Raw genomic sequence first — 17,731 nt, 5'->3', positions numbered from 1 at the left:
AGAACCAGCTGAAAGCTTCAGTTGAGGTGGTTTTGTCTAGATAATGATAGGTTCAAGTCTACCTTGCAGCCTAGAGCCCATTTTAGTTGTTTTTTGACTGAATTGCTATTGGAAGGAAAAAAACAATGCAAAGAGACTTATGGCTGGGTTCCCCAGACTGCCTTGTACAACCTGCTTTTGTCTAAGTTGTGAACTTTCTCCACCACTGAGGGAGCAACGAACAGTTCCCAAGACAGAGCTCAAGCAAACAAGGGCAAGAAGTGTGTGTCAGGGTGTCTACTCAGCTCCTCTCCATGGGGTCACTAGCATATGTACTCCAAAGGATTGATAACAGGACAGTTTTGTGAAAATCTGCTGAAATTTATATTGGGTAAAAAAAATCTATGCCTGTTACTGTGCCCATAGTTGAAAGAGTTTTTTGGCCACCAAGTTCTCAGGTAAAGAAATTTGAGGTCTAATTGGAATCTTAGTTCTTTGCGATGATTTTGTCCTATGTAAGTACAAGCTGTAAAAAGTCAATGTTTGAAGTGTTTGACATCCGAAAACTCTGTTTTCACGTGGTACTTGAACTGCCTTTGAGCAAAGGTAACACTGTGTTCCCTTTTAAATGTATAGATTTAGATATGTAGGTCCTTAATTTACAAGGTAAATTTGCTCTGCAGTTATGATTGCATTAAATCTATCTGCTAAATTATTGTGCTTGCTTTCAGACTGTTCTTTACAGAGATTATTTTGGTTTTCTGAGAGAACCATGATTGAATTTATGACTGTGTTCTCTATAGCAACATCAATTATTCCAATAAAGGCCAAATAAAAAGAGCTATTTACTTGTTTTCTCAGACAAAGACTCGCTCGGACTTTCAAGTAGCTCAGATGTCTGTATCACAGCAAGCCTCTGTAACACAATGAATTCTCATGCTGCCTTCACATATGTTCCCACACTATTCAGTGGAGAGGTCCATGAAAAAGCACTCGTTGGTACCCTAGGGACTAGCTTGTTATCATGCTCTTCATAGCCTGTTTCCCCAAATAATGCAGTTCAATGCAATGGAACTTAAAAATGGAACTTAAAATGGGAGTCCACAGTGTTGAAAGTGGTTTTGGTATTTTGCTGAGCAAGTATACTTTAGCAGGAGTGTGTCTTTGGTCTGTTGGACTAAAATAAATTTGTTGCTTGCTGAATGTGAAAAACTGGGAAGTTCCCTGCTGTTTATTTTGCAACAACAAAGATTGGTGTTGTCTTCCTGTTGGAGTTTACAGGATCCTTGTACCGAATATAGAGGCACAAAATGAAGTGGTTTTAAAGTACGGAGAAATTTCCATTTCTGCTGATAGGAGGCAATTCTATTCTGTATGAAAAGAGGGAATAGAGGCCTTGTCCTATGCATGTGCCAAGTGGCTACTTAAGGCTTAAGCGTAAAACAAGATCACCACGCCGATTCAGTCAGGCTCTGCTACGTTACTACTTTTGATCTGTTTATTGCAGAGCTGATTGATTGCTTGACAGCAAAGTTACACAAAGGAAATTTCTCAGACGTCCTTTTTCAAAACTATTAAGATAATGATAATTAACAAGGGATTTGTTTAGGCTTGTTTTTTTTCTAAGAAACTTCATTTTCATTAAATCTGTCTCACTGCTACTCTGACTGTGATTTCCCTTAGCCTAAACCATGGGAAATATTTTCCTTTGATTAAAATTGTGTAACTCATGCTGAAAGTAGTAACATGTTTTATAGTTTTTGTCTATCTGTACCATTCAAAGGGCTCCATAAAAAGGCAGGTGGCATTAACACCGGTTTGTAGATAAGAAATTGAAACAGAGAGAAGGAAATGCCTTTTCTAAGATTTCACTCAGTGGACCAGTCTGGTGCCCTCTGTGACGATGTAATGCCATTTATCTGTGGATAACTCAACTGAATGCTGGTGAATCAGATTTTTTCATGCTTCGACTCTGTGTTTGGTGATTTAGCTGTATGCTAATTTAGTCTTGCTTTGCAGATGGTGTGGGCTGTGACATGCTAGTGGTCGTAACGCCGGTAAAAGAAAAACATAGGTACTTAATTTTGAGCTTTTTTTTTTTTCTTTTTTTTACCCATGATTGTAACTGAGAACCGCATCTTCATAGGAAAATCACACTGAGCTGTAGCAGATGGGAGAGATGAGCTGCTAAAATGTCCCAAAGTTCAGCTTCAATGCTTGGGCATTGAAGAAGAAGACATAAGGCAACAAAATTTTGAGAGGAAAAGCTGTCATTCTGAGAAACAGCCAAAGAAATGACATCTGAGAGACATGGATGTCCAGCAGTATCCCTGACAGCACTGGAGTTTTCTGTAGACACCTTACTACTGGTTTCTTCATGGCAGTGGAGGATGAGGTATCATAGTTGCACAGTAGCTTTAGATCTTGTCTGGAGCCTGCTGTTGGATCATGCTTTTGGCACTTGGTTTACAGTCATGCATTGCTTAATACTAGTAAAACTTCATCAACATCATCTTTCAAAACACCTAAGATGAAACAAAACTTGAGTTTCTCTAACTTCATTGTTTTCTGGAAGTAGGAGGTGAAAAGTTGGAACAAACACTACAACAGTCCGTAAGGGGTGGCCTGACTCTTGTCAGCTTTTGATGAGTGTGTTCATAGGCAGCTGCATGAAGACATTTAAAACAAAATTAGTAAGAAATCATAAATAAATATTATGCATCTTTAGTTCTAATAATAGTGCTTATTTTGTGTAGAGTCCAGCACACAAACTGCATCTAAAATACTTTGCGAAGTTGAATGGTAACAGACAGGAGGAGAGTTCATGTCCTTGGTTTATTTGATGGAGGCAGGACTTTGTATCATTCATGTCAGAAGTCCATTCTGATACTACCAGAGAGCTGGGTATGACGTTAAAGCTACTAAAAGATACTATGACAGGTTTGCATCCAAGGCCAAAAAGGATGATAATCATGAAAAACTGCTTCAAGAAAACATTGTTCATGCTGGGAAAAAATGCACATTAAAAATGTGACCTGTTTTGTAAATGAATGAAATTATGAGTTTCAACCATTATTGCAACCTTCCTTGCAAGGGAAAGCTGGGACATGGGGCTGTTGTGCATTGTGTGAAGTAGGGAGGGTTAGAATTTGTTTCAGGACTCCTTTGGTTCACTTTTCCGCAGTGCCTTTGGCTCAAAGTAGCTGCAGGCATTCACGTAATTTGTGTGCCCCAGCTTGTGCTCCCCAACTCCCATTTGCTTTACATACAACTTGTAAGTATCTCAAATACCCACCTAGGAAACCTAATTTGTTTATGAAAGTAATGTCAGTTGGGAAGGGCAGATTTAAAATCTTCCTAAAAATTATCTGTCCCTGTCTGTGATTTTAGATTTACTAAGGGGAGATAAGCAGTAATTGCTTGACGACACTGAAGGTTCTTATCATTTAATTAATGAATGACTGTGGATGCACTGAGAACCTCTAGTAAAAGATGCCCAAGACAGCGAAAGTATAGTTCTTTTAATGTCTCATTGCAAGGATGCTTTCTTTCAATGAACATCCCTGGGATAATGTAATTGCCATATAGTCAGTTAAAAGTCCATGTGGTTCCTCTGTAATTTTTTTTTTTTTTTCTTTTCTAATTGTCACCTTTGGAAGATATTATTCCAGTTACATTTTTCACAGCCAAGCTGTAAACTGTAAGTTTAGCTTAAAGGAAGTTAATAAAGGAGTGCAGTAACAAGATGCAGTTTTATGTGTGATGTCGGGAAATACAGTACAATTAGGATTATTCTCTCAAAGAGGAAAAATGAAAGTGCTGGTCTGGAATACAAAAAAAAAAAAAAAGTTTCCATTTCTGATATATCAAATGACAGAGAAATTAAAAAATAATCTTGAGATGGAAGTCCTTTACTGAGCTCTGTACTAAGGAGAAAAGTTATCCAGTGGTAGGAGATGTAAGCAGGAGCCTGTCACTGGTGTCTTTGCAGGCCTTGGACAGGCCATTGAACTGTGCCTTGATTCCTTCATTAGCAAAATTAAATTAGGGATAGACATTTTGGTTTGGAATATTGTGATGAACATAGGTGAGTAAATTTGAATAGTTTTTCAAATGTGTTTGCCAGTAAGCTGAATTTAACCATCCAGATAATTGCAGCTAATACTAATAGTACATTAAATCAATTTTATTTCATATGTTTTCCTTTAAGCAATCAAAACTGAAACAATGTACAATTTGATTTAATGTCTTCAGAGTTCTCCTTGGGGACATACCGCGGGGTTGAGCCTGCTATATTCCCTACTATTTTGCAAAAGAAATCACAGCTCTTTCCCCCAGAAAGTTTACAAGGTAAACACCATGGTAAATGCAGTGATATGTACATATTTTGATTTCATACGTGTCTTTTCCCAACAGCCTTTGATGTTAATCCTGAAAACAAATTTGTACAGTTTCTTTTGGGGGATTCAGGTCTATGAGGCTTGGTTTTCCCAACAGCAGATGGATTTTCATTTCTTTGTTCCATTTAATTCATTATTCTTATTAACCTGATCCCTGAAGGTATGCAGCATTCCTTATTGCTTTGCTTTCCCGTGGCAAAGTAGCTAAATACATCTTCACTGTAAGTTGGTTTTATACAATAAGAATCAGAGAAAAGTTAAACATTACTGCAGAGAGACTTTCTTGAGAGAGCTAGGAGTGTCTGCTAGGTGAGTGACCAGAGATGGATAGATGTCTTTAACTTTGTAAATGTTATGACGTTCGAAGTCTAAGATGAAATATCACTGTGTCTTGGGCTCAGTCAGCATTCAGGAGATGAATGCACCTGTCGTTGGCATTGTGATTAAAAAGCATAAAGTGGCATAAATCCAATAAATTATTCCAGAAGCTTGTGATGTTTTTTGCATCTTTTAAATACGAAAACTTAGAGTTTCCTTATGACAGGGGTTAAGAAATACCTCGGTGAACTACAGAGTAATAGATTCTCTACTTAAAATTATGATCCGTATAATAATGAATATATGGCAAAAAAAAAAAAAAAAGGAAACAAAAAAAAAAAACAAACCATGGCAATAAAGGGAGACAGCCAAATCCATGGGAAAAAAAACAACCTGAAAACATGCCCAGTAATATATTTGAAACAGTATGTGAATTATTGAAACTAGAGCTGAAAAACCAAGCTAGCTCTAATGTAAGTAAATGGGGTATTTGAGGTAATAGCAAGAACTTAGGTGAATGAGTCCACCGAGATAGAGCTGTGCTGTTCTGCCACATCCATCCCTGTCCACACTGCCTCCAGTGATCTGTGTTTTGACTTTTTGCTGAGGATGCTTGAAAAGACTACGGTCTACCCAGCAGAAATCTGGTTTTCCTAGACTGTATGAGTATGATAGAGATTTTAGCATAATGTTTTTGATGTATTTGTTTTGATTAGAAGAAAAAAATATGCTTTTTGATCCCTATATCTTCTGAGATAAACTGACAGCCTGTGGATTTCTTCTGTATGTATTAATGTAACATTAATATATTTATATTTATTCTATATTAATTTATTATATTTATATTATAATAATATAGCATGTTATTATATATAATAAAATGGTAATACAAAATATATTAATTTATATTAATATAAAAATAACAGTAATGAACAATAACACAAAGGCCTTTGGAACTAACAGCAGGAGGAAGCATTGTCCCAACTCTGTAGAAAGGACGTCCAGAGTGGAAATGAGAATAAGTACAACATGAATTAGCTATTCGAAGGTTTTGATCTCCAGGCAAATTGCTGTTTAGCAAATAGCAAATTTTCAGTGCAGACTAGACAGTCAAAATTAAGGCTTTTGAAAATAATGTTTCGGTTAAAGTGGAAGATCAGGAGATTTCAGTTAGGAATTGCACACTGTCTGAGAAATTATGCTAGAGGACTGTGCGTGCATGTGTCTTACAAGGTGTAGCGACTGAAACAGATGTGGGGAGGTCATGAGGAACATCTCTGTGTCTTCAAGATTTTTGAGGATATTAATACTATGGTAATAGTAGTGTTTGGCACTTATGCAGTTTCACATATCTGATGCATGGTAAAGCCATTAAGGGATCCTCATGACATGTCTGTGAATGAAGAATAGTTGCTGATAAATTCACATTCTATGACTTAAAAATGCATGCTTTGATCCTTGGGAAATTGCCTGTTTCTCTGTTAGTGAGTCAGTGGCAAACCATGGTTTTAACTTAGATGTGTTTCATACTCACAATCTACTATTTGAGCAGTGTATGTTGACAAGCCATAAAAACCTAGCTGGTTTCAAGGAAAAAAAGAAAAAAATATAAATAAATGAATAAATAAGCCCCAAGGCAACAACCCAGTATGTTCATTGCTACAAATATAAATACATTTAATAATAATCCTCTTTTTTCCCCATCTTGTTTTCATTCATACCCTCAGGTTTTCTGTCTTGAATTCATGGCTTCAAGTGGTGTGTCTGCTGCAGTGTGTTAAAGATGTGAGAAGGAGTCAGGCCGAAAGCTTACCATGTCCACCTCCAGTGCAGTGCTAATATCTTTCATTCTGAAATTTAGAAAAAAAATCGCAGAAATACCAGAGTATAGCAGAATTGTTTGACTTGTTATTTTTTACTGTTCCATTGGTAAATGAAGGAAGTTCTCATCATCTCCCAGTGATTTTTGAACAGCACTTCCCTCTTTCAGTTGCAGAGAAGTGTATATATTTGTCATTTGGGGTAACACGTCTAATGCCTTGAAGACCTTGCATGATTTGCTTATGTTAAATTCAGTGTCATTGATCCAAAGTCAACTCTCTGAGCATTACCCCTTGCCTTGTCCTCCAGGGCTGCCGTTCTTAGGTCTCAGATCTTGAACCTTGTGATGTCTAAGCCACCAGTCACAGACAAGATCGCCAGCATTGCTGGCAGACACAGGAAATTGAAAAGCTGAAATAGAGGCCGACAAGGAGTATTACACCTGCTATCGCTCGCAGCTTTCAGCATTACTGCCTGTGGTCAGTGATGGGTGGTTACCTGCTCATGCCCAAAGATCCTGAATTTTCCCTCTAAAACCTTTGAGCAATCACACCTTCAGCACATGTGGTTTTGTCCTCTCACAGGTAATGGCAGTGTTTTCAGAGCTCAGCTTTAATAAAACAAAATGCAACACATTTGAAACAAATCCTGTCTGGAAAATATATTTTAAAAAATTTCAACTGAACCAGTTTGGATCACTCGTGTACCTCCTCTGCTAGTCAGGAAGAGCATTTGTTTAATACTTTTCTTGAATGGTTTTCTTGAATTCTTGAATTCCCCCAACAGATGCTTTTTTGTGGGGGGAGGGCAGTGAGAGCATGTGGCTTCTTATGGACCTAGTTAGAAATTCTGTTGCTAGGAAGCTTGTAAAGAAAAGTGTGGTATGAATAACATGAATACATACAGTAGTCCTCAAATAGCCCTTCTATCCATCTGTCACGTGTCAACATTTGTTTATGGAAATATCCTTTCCCAAATGTCAGTCACTTCATTCAAAACCTCATAAGTTTGCTGTAAAATTGTCATATTCAGCTATGCAGATGAGTCCAAGTAACTCCAGTGCAAATAATAATCTTTGACCTCAAGCAAAGCACTTTTATTATTGAGTTGCTGCATTTCTCCTTTAGCTTTCACTGCCATTGTTCAGCTGTATGTATAATTTATTCTTTTTTTTTTTTTTTGTTACCGATTTCATAATTGAAATTTAAGCATTACACTGGGACAGGGCAAAGATTAATTCGATTTTAATTCATTTTTTAATTGCAGTTTCCTGCAATGCTTGAGTCACATTTTTCTGTGTATTTAGAGTTGCTGCATTGATCTAACATAAATATCAACCCACTTAAAGCTACATATTACTTTTAATCTGAGAAAAATCCTCTCTTTAGGAAGACATTTCATCTCTGTTCACCATGAAATTGCCACAAATGAGCAAGAATAGAGTTGTGCTGTTAATTCAATGTGTGTGGCCTTGATTCATTATTCTTTAAGGCATTTATGAATTATACTTTGAAAAGGGAATCTAGTTTTCAAAGAAATTTATGGATTTAATGTTATCTCAGAGATGTGTTTGAATTTTCCATGTTCTGTTTCCAGACTAATATATGCCTGGGCAAGGGCTATCTACTACCACTTGAGGTCACAGGAAAATGGTAAACATTTGTGCTAGAAAGAAAAATAGACTGGAGGATCTGGAATCACAGATGTCACCAAGTTGTTCCACTGTTCGGATGTGCTTTACAACTCAAACTCCAATTTGGAATTTCAGTTTACAGCAGGATCTCTGTCTTTGTTGCCAGGTACCATGTGTAAAAGAAAAAGAACTTGTGCTCAGTGGATTAATCTTGTTAATGGCATGCTGACAGGGCGATAATATGTGCCCATGTTGGTGCTTGTTCTCAAAAAGCTTCAAGGTTTAATGTTTCTACCCATTTTGTTCTTACGGGAAAGATGTCCCTGCTGTACATTGCTTACTTTCCTGGAAAGCTACCTGGGCCAGGAGAAATAACAGTGCCAGCAGGAAAAAAAAAAAAAAAAAAGAGCAGAACTTTAACTTGACTTCTAAATGGGTCTTAAGAATAAAAACAGGAAGATGATAGTCTGTTATGATAAAAGCCTTTTTAATCTGTACAATCTCAATAATTCTATCACTGTATAATGTCTCTATTTTAGGAAAGGGTCTTGTTTACCTCTTGCAGAAATTGGAGGACCACTAGGAATGTGGACCTGTTCATTCTTGTGGACCTGTTCATTCTTGTGTTAGCAATCATGCTGCTCTTAAGAATAAAAATTCAAGTTAATGACTTTTTGTTCCAAGAACAGGCAGAGGTAGCGTTCAATGTTACCTCCTGAGATCACTTTGAAGGAGCAGACTACATCTGTCAGCCCTTAGTTGTGTAAGTAGGCACTAACTGCTGTGTCATATCACGGTCCTGCTATGCTTTCCCTGGGTTTGCTTTGCTTTCAGCAGCAATATTTCAGGAAGATCTGTGAGAATTTCAAGTGCCTTGTGATGAGGAGTGACAGCACCAAAGGGTGCAGCAGTGGCTGGCAGCTCCACCAGGAATGGGGAGCCACGGTGACAGTGAGGCACGCAGGACTGCTGAGCCAGGACGTGGGGCAGCAAGTCAGGATTGGGTCCAGAGATGGTGCCCAGTGTCACACACGGCCCAGTAAATCCAGAGCCGTGAGACAGCTCGGGGTCATGCCAGGAAGCCCAGGTATCAGTCCTGGGTCTGGATGGGGGAGGCAGGAGACCAGATGCAGACATAGCACATGCACAGCTGCAGTTTTAAATCAACTCCAACTTTTTTATCGATTTCACCCCTTTCACCACCACCTTTTTCTGCAAAGAACAGCATCTCACAGCATCCCAGCAATGCCATGCCCCTGCCTGCGTGCCTGTATTTGCCAAGCGTGCAGTGTACAGTGGAGCATCAAAGACACAGCAGTAAACAGAGACTTACAGGAACTGTCCAAAGAAAGACTTACAGGAACTTCAGACAGGTCATGTTAATGGATTCACCACGTTATTTAGCCGTTCTAAAGAATCTTAGAAAAGCATCTATTCCCCAGCAACCGAAGAGCCATTTATTAAGGTGTCACACAAGTGGACTATTCTTGCTTGTAAAGTGTCACCTAAGCACTGGCCCTGCATATAATGTTTCCTACTTGGTGCCAGTGGGGAAGTTTTCTGATGTTAGGAATTTGAATATGTAATAAGCTTTTATATAAGTATCGGTGTGATTCCTTTAAGTTTCCTGGGCTTTAGGTGCTGTTTTGGATACTGGCAGCTTAAATGGTTTTATGGGTCATTTGTGCTGCCACTGTGGCATTACAGCACTTGGAAAGATTTTGGTGAATCTCTGCTCAGTACTACGTCTTCTTTTACAGAAAAACTTTTCTTGGTGAAGATGAAGAAACAATGAAGGAATCCACAATGTCCATATCTATTTAAAATATGAATATATTTATTTATTGAGCAGGTAATCAGTCAGAAGAGGTATGAAGATACCTAGGTAGGGTGGCCTTCCACCACATGGTAATATAGAACATTGCAGAACTGCCTTGCCAGCAAATTTTACTGCAACCTTGCCAGTGTTTCAATAAGGCACCTGGGAATTACTGTGTTTTTACACGACATTTGGTACTGTTTCACACTTAGGCTTTGAAAAAGAGAAGTGAAACAGGAAAGGATTAAGCCTGTTAGTAAAACTGTAAGTCAGAAACTTGCACAGCAAGTGCTGGTAACGTGCCCAGCTGTAGCTGTTGTAGATACCGGTGCTTAGCCTATTTTAAATTTGCTTGTGTTCATAGTATTTAGGCATCAGCAATGAGTTGTTTCATGTTCCACAATAAAACCAGAGCTTTGCCTGAAGTTTCTGTGACTGAGCCCAGAGGTCTATTTTTCTGGTAGTTGGTAAAATAGATCCAGAACAGGAAGGTGAATGTAAAGAATTTGGGGAAGTGCAGTTTGAGTCAGCTCTTTGATTCCTTGTGCTTGCACCGCGAGTGCTGAAGTGATTTTTTACATATATTTTTCTGGTAGGTTTTTTTTCCCATGCTACTAGTTATGAATTTTCTCTCAATGAGGTGTTGAGGTTTGATATATGAAAGGATCTCTTCTCCAGAATCCATATAATCTGTATGATTTGCTGTATGCCTTAAAGCTGCTGTGTGGTCAGGTGTACTCATTCTGGAAAGATGACAGGAAGATTTCTGGTAAGAATTGAGTGGAAGTCAGGGTTGTACTTCAACTAAGGTAATTGCAATCCTGAATTTTCTCAACAGTTTAACTTTTAATACACCTTTATTCTAAACTTAGAGGTGATCTGAATGTTGGTTTTTCAGCAACCAGGATGAGTGGAAATATTATGTAGGTGGCTGGCTAAGGGGTTTTATCGCATCTCTAAAATAGAAACAATATTCCTTTTCATTTGTGTGGAGACTTTTGCCTGAGGATGTTAATGCAAGTTTATAACATTCTTGGGAAGAAGAACATTACTAAATCTAGTCTGTCAGTAGATTAGATTTAGTCACACTCCAGCAGAAAGAGTGTACCCCAGTGGGGAGCAAAACCATGTTTTCCCCATCTCTTGAGTTTAGAGCTTATATTGGACAGAGTCACTGTTCTTGGGGGCAGATACATATTTATAGATAAATAAGTCCTTTGCAGTGCTCGTTTTGTCTTCTCAGTATGGTCCATCAAATCGTAGCAAACTACTCGCAGATCATTGGAATCAAACTGTGACTAATGTACGCGAGCTTATGCCATCCTAAGAGCAATGCTCCATGTTTTATGCAGCAATGAAATCTGGTTTAAATTAGGGGATATCTTTTGTGTGGTATGAATGAACATAAAACAGCATAGCACTTCCAGGACTTCCCTTTGAAACTCTGAGAAATGGGTAAGAGTTGTCTCATTCAGGGATCAAAGCTCATGGTGATCCATCCACCTAAGGAATACACAGGCTCTGTTACAAAGTTTTAAAAGCCACAGTATGGGTTTATCTTTGTTAATCATGAAATTGAGGTTAGCATCCTCAACTAATGTTAGCTGGCTGATGCCGTGGGTAGTTCCCTTTCAGAAATGTATTTCTCACTTTGAAATACCTTTTCGTCCCCCTTCTTGTTTTTCCTCACCTTATTTTTCCTATTTGGCATGTAGAGACTGACAGAAGTTTGTTGATTAGACACTGAGATGATACTGCTGCTTTGGTACACTGGTCCTGGCAGGGCTGTGAAACACTTCTTTCTCCAGTGGTCTTGTCCTCTTTCTTCCTTTGGAGGTATGCTGGTCAATTTTGATAGAAGATGGCATCTTAACTTTGTCCCCATAAGCCCTCTGTGCCGTCTAGTTACTATCATTGTAACTATGGTCAGGTGAAGCATAGAATGCACATGAGCTATTTAAGGCATTTACTGAAGACATCAATGGAAGAGCACGTGGAAGTTTATTCTGTCAATAATTGCCTGAACTTTTTCAGGACTGACAGTACATGGAAAATAAAGTGACTGTATGTAAGAAAAGGCTGCAGAGAGGGGGGGTGGAGAATAAGGTGGGAAAGGTGGCGGTGGAGGCAGGGCAGGTTCAGTGGTACTGTGAACTAAGTCGTGCTTCAAAGTGAGCGCCTGTGGGCTCGCTCCATAAAGCCAGCTAGGAAAGCTTCCTTCATCAGTTTCAGTTTCTCTGCTTTATGGAAAATTCACACAAACTGTACCTGTCTTGGAAATGCCTCATTGTTTGCAGACAGAATTTATAAATAGATACGTTTATGTGGCAGTTGATTTAAAAAAATATAATCCAAATAACAAACTTCCCGGGTGATGAATGCTACGTGCTTGCCTAAGGAATCAATACCTTCTTTGATTTTCACAGTATGCATTCAATTTATATCTGCTGAGAGAAGCAGGGATGCACTTTTCTGAAGGAAACAAAATGATTCTTTAGGTGGTTTATAAAGAATATTTTATTTGCAGATGAAGAATATCATTTGCGAATGTAATGGATCTGTCAGTTGCAAATTTTCTATGTATACAAAAAGAGATCAAAGATACAACCTTCCTAAAATAGACCTCTTTATGTAATCATTATAAAGTACTACCACAGGCAAGATAAATAGAGACTCATTGTGGTGATAATATACTTAGAAAATTGAGTTCAAGCCTAATAAGGAAAGTATTTTGCTATTATTGCTGTTCATATATTTTAATTATTTATAAGCATACCATCAAGAGGAAGATAGGGGCTTTACAGATAGATAGATAGATAGATAGATAGATAGATTAAAAAAGCGGATATCTTTTTCCTTTTTTCTTTCTTAAAAGTTTTGACCAGTATAATTTTGTGCAAAATGTTTTATGTGGACTATCTGATGTCAGTTAAAAGTGGGAAGGAAATGAGAATAAAGTAACAGAGGTTTGAGTATTTTACTCATGTGAAAGGAACCAACAACTAAATTAATTTCCAGCACGAAGCACCATTTCAGTTGCTTTTGCTAGGGAAATAAGGTATGAGCTTTCAGGTTGTGTTTCATGAGCAGCTTGATAAAACCATTGTATAGTTTCAGCAGAGGCGGAGAAATCAGGATCCTGGCATCATTTTTGCAGAAACCTTAACTTGGATGTATAGAAGCAGAGATTTAGTGTTGTTTATAAATGTTTCTAGAGCTAGGGCCTAAAAAGAGAAAATAACTAGTAGAGTTTTAGTTCACCTTGTTACTAATATAGAAAAGGTCAGCAGAAGATCCAGCAGCTAGAAGCACTTCTGCAGCCTGCTGCCCCCCCTTCCTCGAATGAAGGAGTCTTTTTATCCTTTTTCTTTTTCTCTTTTTCTTTTTCTTTTTTTTTTTCAGTAGTCATTTAATTATTTTTTGGCCAAGCTCTGCTTACTGCAGTATCTTTCAGACTAATTTAGGCACTCCAGCTTTTGAATGATTAATGTTGACTGTGCTCAGAAATATCATTGAATCTTTCCAGCCCTGAGATGCGCTGAAGTGTATGAACTGGTTTTGATGTGAAGTTCACCGTGCCGAACAGGAATAACTAACGTGTGTCTGGACTGGGCTGATATATGTATTTTGTAAGCAACTGGATGACCTTGCTGTCTTAGCCAGTCATAAGGCTGTGTCTGAGTTAGTCTGATGGTTTTGTTGGGGGGTGGGGGCTCTGGTGTTGCTGCTTTCATGGGTTTTCTCTTGAATATCTTTTTTTATATTATTCCCCCTCACATGTAATACTTGTAACTCTAATTCTGATTACTCTATATTCATACCTTTATTTTAACCTTTTCCATCTTTACAGTATCGGCAATACTCACTCCGATGACATATATGAAACCATTTCATTTTAACTAAATCCAAGTCTAGCATTTGACTCGTAGCTCTAGTTTTTATTAAACAACCCACTGCCATCTACCATTACCACTTCTTCTTTGTCCTTTGACCAATTTTTGTTTATAAATAAAAACCTGAATTAATTTTTCATTGCAAGTCTAGTAACTCACAGTGGGGTGTGCTTTCCTGGAGTTCAAACAGGCAGTTACATGCACCATGTCCTCTTCATTCACTAATTTGTGTAGGTTGATCTAAAATTGCTTTCTGCATGAAATTAAATATCCTGGGAGAGAGCATGTTTTGAAAGCTGTGTGACAAGGAATGTTCATATAGTAATTAATATTCAGAAGAGAAGTTGGCTGTTAATTTTCACAAGTGTTCTATGATGGTGATAGTGCTTTAATAAAGAAGGCACTTCTCAGCTAGAGAAAATAGATAACAATTATCTGCAAACAACAATAGAAACTATACATCAAGTTGCTTATGTAGACATCCCATTCTTAAGATTTAGTGAGGCTTACTTTTAATTTTAGTTTCTACCAAGCCTTCCTGATTTATCACTTCACTGTCTCTCAGTTTTATTGTAGTGCTGAACTGAGCACAGTCTCCCCTCCATAAATAAACACCCCCCATTACTTTATTGTCTTAGTACAAAACTCAAAAAGTAATATTTAGACAAAAGATAAAGTTTGGTGGTTGTCTCCTCTGGTTTGTTGTGTCTTCTCATTAGCAGACATGCTTGACAGTAGATGGAAAATGAAAAGGGAACAGAAAATCTGTCCCACCAGCTCAGGTGGTCCTTGCCACCCACTGTCCCTTCTCCAGGGCAAGGCTCTCCCAGGTCTTGTGAGCCAAGCTGAACATCCCTGTGAGCAGGAATTTCTGGTAACACTTGCCAAAAGACAAAGTGGCTTCATAACCCTCCCACAGTCTCACCTGTTCCCCTAAAGGTGAAAATGCACACCTCTCCCATGTCGTCTTTATTAATTCAAATAAAAATCTACTCCTTTGGTAGAGAAAGGAAAGTTCATAAAGCCTTCCTGAGTCATTTTGTGTATTCATACCTTGGAGAAATAATTTTAAAACATTTATTTGAGGTTGTCTTTTGATATTACTGCATCTAAAATACAAACCAGCTAATTGGTATCAACATGGGGTGTTTTCATGTATGTAAAATTTGCATATTGAATTTTAGAATTTCTTTTGAAATCAGACACAGTTACCAAAAAGCTCCAGGAAAGGCAGAGGCCACAGAACACTGCTCTCTTTGCTTGAACTTGCTTTAATTACTCTAACATTGCCCAGCAAATTATTCAGGTCTTAATTTTTAGGTGGGGGATACAGTCCTAATATCAGCGTATATATTAATGGCAAGTGAGAGGCTGAGAAGAAGGAAGAATCCAATAAAAAATTATAACATAAGAGAAACCAGGTACCAGTGATTATTGGTGCTGACGTCCCCTGCCCATGCTTTCTGCCCTGAGTCAGGACCTTTCCATCAGTTTATGGAATCTGATTTAAGTTATGATTCTGCTCTTTAACGTCTGGAGAAGAGATGAGGTCAAACCCAAAGGAGTTGTCCTATACCTGGTAGGAACCTACAGGTAGCACAGCATCATAGAGCTGAGTTGTGAGCGTGATGGGTTATCCTGTTGCATCCCTGTTGTATCAGTTTTTCTGAGACTTGTGGAAAGAGCCTGGCATTTTAAATGTGAGTGAGTTCATTGCACAGAGAAGTGAATTTATGGTTGGAAAAGTTTAGGAACCATTAATACAAACCGTCATGACTATGTGTCTTTGTCTCCAGTTCGATACTCACAAGGGCCAAAACTAAAAGGTGAACTAGTTCTTCTAACAACTTTATACCTTCTGGATTCTGTGTTGGCTGATCACACTATGATGGCAAAATTGGTCCTAGTCTTCTATCTCATCTTCCTTTCTAAATGCCATATATTGGCAGGAGTGGCTGATGCTCCAGAAGGCTGCGCTGCTGCTACAGCAAGACCTGGGCAGGCTGGAGAGCTGGGCAGAGAGGAGCCTGGTGAAGGTCAGCCAGTGTAAGGTCCTGCCCTGGGGAGGGACAGCCCCGCGCACCAGTACAGCCTGGGGGTGACCTGCTGGGGGGCACCTCTGCGGAGAGGGGCCTGGGGGTGCTGGTGGGCAGCAGGTTGCCCATGGGCCAGCAGTGTGTCCTCGTGGCCAAGAAGGTCAGTGGGACCCTGGGGGGCACCAGGAGGAGCGTGGCCAGCAGGTGGAGGGAGGTGATCCTGCCCCTCTGCTCTGCCCTGGTGAGGCTGCGCCTGGAGTGCTGTGCCCAGTGCTGGGCTCCCCAGTTCCAGAGACAGGGAGCTACTGGAGAGGGTCCGGCGGAGGCTACAGGGATGGTGAGGGGACCGGAGCATCTCCCGTCTGAGGGAGGGCTGAGAGAGCTGGGCCTGTTTATGCTGGAGAAGAGAAGACTGAAGGGGGGGTCTTATCAGTGTCTACAAGTATCTTGAGGGCGAGTGTGAAGAGGATGGGGCCAGGCTCTTTTCAGTGGTGCCCAGCGACGGGACAATGGGCAACAGGCACAAACAGTAACACAAGAAGTTCCATCTGAGTCTGAGGAAGGACTTTTTTGCCTTGATGGTGACAGAGCCCTGGCACAGGCTGCCCAGAGAGGCTGTGGGGTCTCCTTCTCTGGAGACATTCAAAACCCACCTGGACGCAATTGTGTGCAACCTGCTGTAGATGAAGCTGCTTTAGCAGGGGTTGGGCTGGGTGATCTCCAGGGGTCCCTTCCAGCCCCGGCCAGTCTGTGGTTCTGTGATTGCCCTTTGGTGGGTTGATGTTTCAGTCATTAAACCTTTGGATAAGCAAAGCATTGTGTCGACAGGAGTGAAGGGGGAGGATCTCAGCAGGTCTCCTGAGAAGACTGGAGAGGGGGTGTGTTGTCTGCACAAACTCCTGCCAATTTGTCTTGAGTTCCATGGCGAGGTGCCTCCTGCATGAGTCAGACTGGATCATTCCAACAAAAATGCTATCATGAGTGGCCGGAAGGGGACATTATTCCATTTGTGCTTTGACTTACTACTGTGGTTTCCCAAGTCTACTGGAATATCTCTTGGGGGAGGGAGAAAGGAGGGAAGAGCCAGACATACCAAACACTTAAGGCTGGTGACGTCTCACATGAAAAACCTATTTCTGAAGAAGAAAAATTCTATTTGAATCTAACTAAAGATGATTAAAAAAAAAAAAAAATCTTGTGTAGAGGGAAGCAGGAAAAAAAGACAAAAATTGTTGATCTGATTCTTCCAAAAGAAGATTTGGCCTCTAAAATGTTATGGAGCTGAAAGCAAGATTGTGTGTACTAAAGAAATACTCAGCAGCACATGGGAATATGGATTTCCTTTCCTGTGTGTGTGCCCTAGCCCTTCTGCTGGTTCTATAGCTGCATATAGAAAGTGCTGTGTGTGATGTGCTACTGTAAGGAGGGCCTGGAGAAGGTGTATTTCAGGTCATCCTCTAGCCAAGCAGTTAACAGTCTCGTAGAAACTGGGAGACGAATGGATAATCCTGGCTTTGTGTGGCTAGAGAGAGGATATTCGTGTAAGTGATTAAATTTGGAGTTCTATCAGGTTTTGAGAACCGAACTTTCGAAACCAAACCTGGCCTATTCCAGCCCCTCCATGGAAAGCTTGCTGCTTTCCTAGGGTTTATTATTAATGTAGTCTGGAGATCTAGCAATGGGATTTCTACCGCTTCCTCAGCTGGTGGTCTGGAGGCTGATCTATTATTTCCAAGATATGTTTGCCAGGATCTGAAACAGTACTCAGAACTTTCCTGTTCTTCCATGTCCTTCATTCAAGTTATAGCTACAATTTTCAAAAGTAATTATAG

The 17,731-nt window shown here is 39.5% G+C and overlaps 1 protein-coding gene across 4 annotated transcripts in view; it reads left to right on the top strand.

The window, feature by feature from the left end:
• Positions 1-17,731, top strand: part of TRAPPC9 (trafficking protein particle complex subunit 9) — a 508,634-nt gene that overhangs the window by 391,559 nt on the left and 99,344 nt on the right. Inside the window, exon 22 of one of the 4 annotated variants that reach the window (XM_056330199.1) lies at positions 6,828-7,157. The exons of the other annotated variants lie outside the window; for them this stretch is intronic. Within the exon in view, the coding sequence (XP_056186174.1) occupies positions 6,828-6,856 (29 nt within the window). The 3' untranslated portion in view covers positions 6,857-7,157. Of the gene's footprint in view, positions 1-6,827; positions 7,158-17,731 lie in introns of those variants that run through there. 4 annotated transcript variants of the gene reach the window in all.

This window comes from Falco biarmicus, chromosome 3 (genome assembly GCF_023638135.1).
Source record: "Falco biarmicus isolate bFalBia1 chromosome 3, bFalBia1.pri, whole genome shotgun sequence".
Lineage (NCBI taxonomy): Eukaryota > Metazoa > Chordata > Aves > Falconiformes > Falconidae > Falco > Falco biarmicus.
The sequence above is the reverse complement of the archived record's forward strand: the minus strand, read 5'-3'. Positions and strand labels throughout refer to the sequence as shown.